At 42.2% G+C, this 6,000-nt stretch overlaps 1 protein-coding gene across 4 annotated transcripts in view; it reads left to right on the top strand.

Moving 5' to 3' along the window:
• The window catches only part of LOC115210266 (WASH complex subunit 4), a 122,065-nt gene that overhangs the window by 25,955 nt on the left and 90,110 nt on the right, over positions 1-6,000 (top strand). For all 4 annotated transcript variants that reach the window (XM_029778753.2, XM_029778755.2, XM_029778754.2 and 1 more), the window contains exons 6-7: positions 815-857; positions 3,185-3,288. In XM_029778753.2, coding sequence (XP_029634613.1) covers positions 815-857; positions 3,185-3,288 — 147 coding nt within the window. The remainder of the gene's footprint in view (positions 1-814; positions 858-3,184; positions 3,289-6,000) is intronic.

The raw sequence follows: 6,000 nt of genomic DNA on the forward strand, positions 1-6,000 counted from the left end.
CACTCTCTGTGTCACGCTGAATATCCCCGAGAACTGCGTTAAGGGTACACGTGTCTGTGGAGTGCTCAGCCACTTACACGTTAATTTCACGAGCAGGCTGTTCCGTTGATCGGATCAACCGGAACCCTCGTTGTCGTAACCGACGGAGTGCTTCCATTATTATTATTATTATTATTATTATCATTATTCCTCCTCCTCCTCCTCCACACAATGGGACTGAACCTGAAACTCCATGACTGCAAAGCAAGTTTCTTAACCACACAGCTATGCCTGTGCCTATTTGTTTTATTACTGTGGTGGTGGTGGTGGTGATGTCAAAGGTTCTACAGAAAAAGTAACCATGTACATAAACAAAGCTGCAAGCTAAAGAAGAAGACCTTAATGTGGTCACTCAACTTGCTAAAAATGGCAGCCAGATCTCCTTCAAATCACATCTTACCGTCCAAGTGTGAAGGATACATTGGATGTGTAGTCTCAGATGCACTATCTGATTAAAAGATAGTATGGTCACAGTTGAATGACTTTCATTATAAGCCTGTTTGACTAAGGCTGTCTTGATGCAAAATAGCAATTAAATTGGGGAAGGACTGACTTTGTTAGACTTAGTGGAATGAATGCCTCATAATAAGACCAGCTAACGAGAGGTAGTTTGACCAAACCTTCCATGATAATCTAGTTTAGAGACTTAACCTGACTGCTATTGCTATATCGCTATCCAGTAGTTTGACTGACTACCAACTATGTCAGACTAGAACCACATCCTAGTCTAATATTTAACCTGCTTACTTGATATATGAATAAATGTCTTCTTCAGATCTGGGATCAAACTGATTGATGTAACTGGAGTACATTTTCAAGTGAGTATAATTGATTACTTTTCGCTTTTTAAACATAAAAATACCAATAATATTTTATGCATTTCTTATTATTTATATATATATATATATATATATGGAAGTATGCTGTGTGTGAGGAGACCCGGCAGGACAAGTGAGACCATAACCCGTGGCCTTCTACATGGGATGTAGCCAGCCCACTTATGCATACCTTCCCTTCTTGGGACACAAAACTCTACTTGTGAAGACCTGTTGAAGCAAGTGAGAATCAGAATCGAAATCGATCAATGGAAATTGCAGCTGAGTTACCAGTGCCGGTGGCACGTAAGAGAACCATCCGTTCGTGGCCGTTGCCAGCGCCGCCCCGATTGGCCTCGTGCCGTTGGCACGTAAAAAGCACCATCCGTTTGTGGCTGTTGCCAGCCTTGCCTGGCCCCCGTGCCGGTGGCACGTAAAAAGCACCATCCATTCGTGGCCGTTTGCCAGACTCGTCTGGCACCACCATCCGTTTGTGGCCGTTGCCAGTGCCGCCCCATAAAAAGCACCATCTGATCATGGCCGTTTGCCAGCTTCGCCTGGCCTCCGTGCCGGTGGCACGTAAAAGGCACCATCCGACCCTGGCCGTTTGCCAGACTTGTCTGGCACCTGTGCAGGTGGCACGTAAAAAGCACCCACTACACTCATGGAGTGGTTGGCGTTAGGAAGGGCATCCAGCCGTAGAAACATTGCCAGATCAGACTGGGCTTCCCAGACCCCAGTTGCACCGTCCAACCCATGCTAGCACGGAAAGCGGACGCTAAACGATGATGATGATGATGATGATACACTCAGGCAATGATTATTTTTCTCTAATGTGGTTCGTAAGCAAGCTACTTACCACACAGCCACTCCTACACCTACTTGCAAAACAAGACTCCTCAACTGAATGGGGGTGTAGTATTAAGGGGAGTGGCTTTATGCCAGATATTGATTAAAAATTTTGGCACAAGGTCAACAATTTCAAGCGAGGTGGTAAGTCATTTACCCCAGTGCTCAATTGGTATTTATTTTATCAATCCCAAAAAGATGAAAGATAAGGTCGACAGCAGCGGAATTTGAGCTCAAAATGCAAAGAAAGACAAAATGCTGCTAAGCATTTTGTTTGGCATGCTGACAATTTTGCCAGTTCACCACCTTGGATTTATGCCAGATATTAAGAGGTAAAAAATAGAGGGACAAGAACAGGTGTTTTGCTGTGGAAGAGACAGATGGCTACACCAGCTGGAAAGTGAGAAAAGAGATAGTGGCTATGAGGTGTCAGGATATATCCACAAGGTACAATAAAGGTGAATATAAGCGAAAATAAGAACAGAGGATCAGAAACATGGGCAGAAAGGTAATCATCATCATTTAGACCTGGCAGGACAAGTGAGCCCAGCCCACTTATGCATGCCTTTCCTCCCTTGGACACAAAGACCTGTTGAGGCAAGCGAAGTCGATATAGAACCTGATCCGACGACAGGCACCCATGCCAACCCCCTTTGCTTGTGAAGACATGTTGGGGCAAGCGAAATCGAAATCGAAATCAAATTGAACCAGCCAGGATCCCTGGTCTGGTGGTACGTAAAAAGCGCTATCCGATTCGTGGCAGATGCCAGCGCCGCCTCGACTGGCTTCCGTGCCGGTGGCATGTAAAATACACCAATCCGACCGTGGCTGTTGCCAGCCTCGCCTGGCACCTGTGCAGGTGGCACGTAAAAAGCACCCACTACACTCACGGAGTGGTTGGCGTTAGGAAGGGCATCCAGCTGTAGAAACATTGCCAGATAAGACTGGAGCCTGAGGCAGCCTTCTGGCTTCCCAGATCCCCGGTTGAACCGTCCAACCCATGCTAGCATGGAGAACGGACGCTAAACAATGATGATGATGATGATGATCTTTCTCGCTGGCATAAGATATTGAAAGAAGAGAGAAATTCATAAGAAATTGAAATTGAAATTGAAATTTCTGGCTGGCCAAATATTGACTCTGTTTTGTCTAAGGAAAGTTTATGCTGGATTATCTTTTTATCATTTTGTTTGGATGTTTTTTTTTAATTCATTGTTCCGATCGTGGCTGATGCCGGACCCCCTTGGCACCTGTGCAGGTGGCACGTAAAAAGCACCCACTACACTCACGGAGTGGTTGGTGTTAGGAAGGGCATCCAGCTGTAGAAACTCTGCCAGATCAAGACTGGAGTCTGGTGCAGCCCCTGGCTTCCCAGACCCCGGTCGAACCGTCCAACCCGTGCTAGCGCAGAAAACGGACGTTAAACGATGATGATGATGATGTTCTTGTTATCGTAATCTCTGAGTGTTGATTTTTTCCAGATTGTATTTGAACACCTTGGGGATCTCCTCACTGTGCTCATCACTCTTGATAAAATTATTGAGAACCAGGCTCTTCTCAAAGAACATTGGACTCTGTACAAACGGTAAGTTTCATAAGTAATCATTGACTCTCTCACTCTCTCTCTCTCTCTCTCTCTCTCTCTCTCTTCTCTCTCTCTCTCTCTCACCAATACGATTGCAACAAAATAATCTCACCATAATGTGTGCACACACACGTGTGTGTGTGTATATATTCCTTCACTTGTCCACCCATTTCAGTCACCTGGCTGTGATCATGCTGGAGCACTGCCTTAAGTCGAAGAAATCAACTCCAGGACTTATTTTTGTAAGCTTAGTCCTTATTCTATCAGTCTCTTTTGCTGAACCGATAAGTTTTGGGGACATAAACACACCAACATCGGTTGTCAAGCTAAGGCAGGGGACAAGCACAGACACACACACACACACGCATAAACATATACATATATATATATATATATATATATATGTATATATACGACAGGTTTCTATCAGTTTCTGTCTACCAAATCTACTCACAAGGCTTTCGTCAGCCTGAGACTATAGTAGAAGACAGTTGCCCAAAGTGCCACACAGTGGGACTGAACCCAGAACCATGTGGTTGGGAAGCAAGCTTCTTACCACAAAGCCATGCCTGCGCCTATACATATGTGTGTGTGTACATATATATATATATATATATATATATATATATATATATATATATATATATATATATATATATATATATATACTAGCAGTATCGCCCGGCGTTGCTCGGGTTTGTAAGGGAAATAATTATATAAGCATTTTTAGAGATGTAAAGTATAATAGCCATCTCAATATGGCTAACCACAAAGGGGGAGGGGTGTTACTGTAGCTTTTTACGTTCTGAGATTTAATAATAAATTTTAGAGAGTTACTTCCCTTATATATGTCAAAAATGGATTAAAAATGGGAAAAATTGATGGTAAATTTTTTTTTAATTGTAGACTCATCGTAGACGCGCGCTAATACCCAGACGGTCTCGATATGAATCACGACTATAAGATACCCGGTTTTGGTTAAACTGCACCGCAAAATGTGGGAGTAGTTAGGAATCTAAATCGTAGGAGACAGACACACAACCTCACTTTTATATATAAAGATTTCCTCTATTTACATAATATTGAGGTCTCTTTCTTTCTTTTGTTATCTTACTGTTTTTACCATATACATATATATATATATATATAATATATATATATAGTTACAGAGATGTACTTGCATAGCAAGTGACTTGATCTGAGATCGTGTGCTGGAACGAAAACAGTTGCAGCGTTGAAGGTGTTTATAAGCCATTTAAGAAACACACAAAAACCGTTAGATTCACTTCAACATTTAAATTTAATTTGTCAAAATATTTTCGTCGCTTTGAGACCGCGACCTGTTAGCACGATATTTTTGTCAGTGAACAGGTCGCGGTCTGAAAGCGACGAAAATATTTTGACAAATTAAATTTAAATGTTGAAGTGAATGTAACGGTTTTTGTGTGTTTCTTAAATGGCTTACAAACACCTTCCAGGCTGCAATATATATATACACACACATATATATATATGTATGTATGTATGTATGTGTGTATATGTGTATGCATGTATGTGTGTGTGTGTGTGCGTGTCTGTGCTTGTGATTGTCCTCCACCACTGCTTGACAACGAATGTTGGTTTGTTTACATCCCTGTCACCTAGTGGTTTGACAAAGGAAACAGATAGAATAAGTACAATGCTTACAAAAATAAAACTGGAGTTGATTCATTAAACTACAATTCTTCAAGGCATTGCCCCAGCATGGCCACAGACCAATGGCTGGAAAAAGCAGAAGAATAAAAGAATACCTTCTCTGCTTTGGTCTTATGTTCAAGGCATGAGAAAGCTTGAGTTTACATGAGAAGGCCTAACAGACCTGGTAGAAACAGCAGCGAAATCTCCCTCAAATCACACCTTACTGTCTTATGTATGTATATATATATGAGCCAATGAGGGGGACCTCTACATGGTAGCTAGACCTGGTAGAAATAGCAGCCAAATTTCCCCCAAATCACACCTTACTGTCTTATCTATGTATATATGTATGTATGAGCCTATGAGGGAGACCCCTACATGGCAGCTAGACCTGGTAGAAATAGCAGCCAAATTTCCCCCAAATCACACCTTACTGTCTTATCTATGTATATATGTATGTATGAGCCTATGAGGGAGACCCCTACATGGCAGCTAGACCTGGTAGAAATAGCAGCCAAATTTCCCCCAAATCACACCTTACTGTCTTATCTATGTATATATGTATGTATGAGCCTATGAGGGAGACCCCTACATGGCAGCTAGACATGGTAGAAATAGCAGCCAAATCTCCCTCAAATCACACCTTACTGTCTTATCTTTCTGCTACTTGGATATAGGTGTTATATTCGTCGTAAAAAACTTTCCTGTCACACACTCACGCACACGCACACACACACACACACGCACCCTCACACACACACACACACGCGCACACCCACACACACCCACTCACACATACACACGCACGTTAGCTTACAATTTTATTTATATATTTGCGTGTCTATGTGTTGAAAGAGGAAGTGGGAGGCAGAGTGAAAGAATCACTCACTACAGTAAGTGAATTACTTTCATTTTATTCGTTGCCCACTGTGTGTGTGCGTTTGCGTGTGCTGTAAACCAGACTAAGAAAAGCATTTGACACACACACCAGAATGTGAGTTTTCTGTAAATTTTGCTTAATTGGAGTTTAAATTT

Source organism: Octopus sinensis, linkage group LG4 (assembly GCF_006345805.1).
Source record: "Octopus sinensis linkage group LG4, ASM634580v1, whole genome shotgun sequence".
NCBI lineage: Eukaryota > Metazoa > Mollusca > Cephalopoda > Octopoda > Octopodidae > Octopus > Octopus sinensis.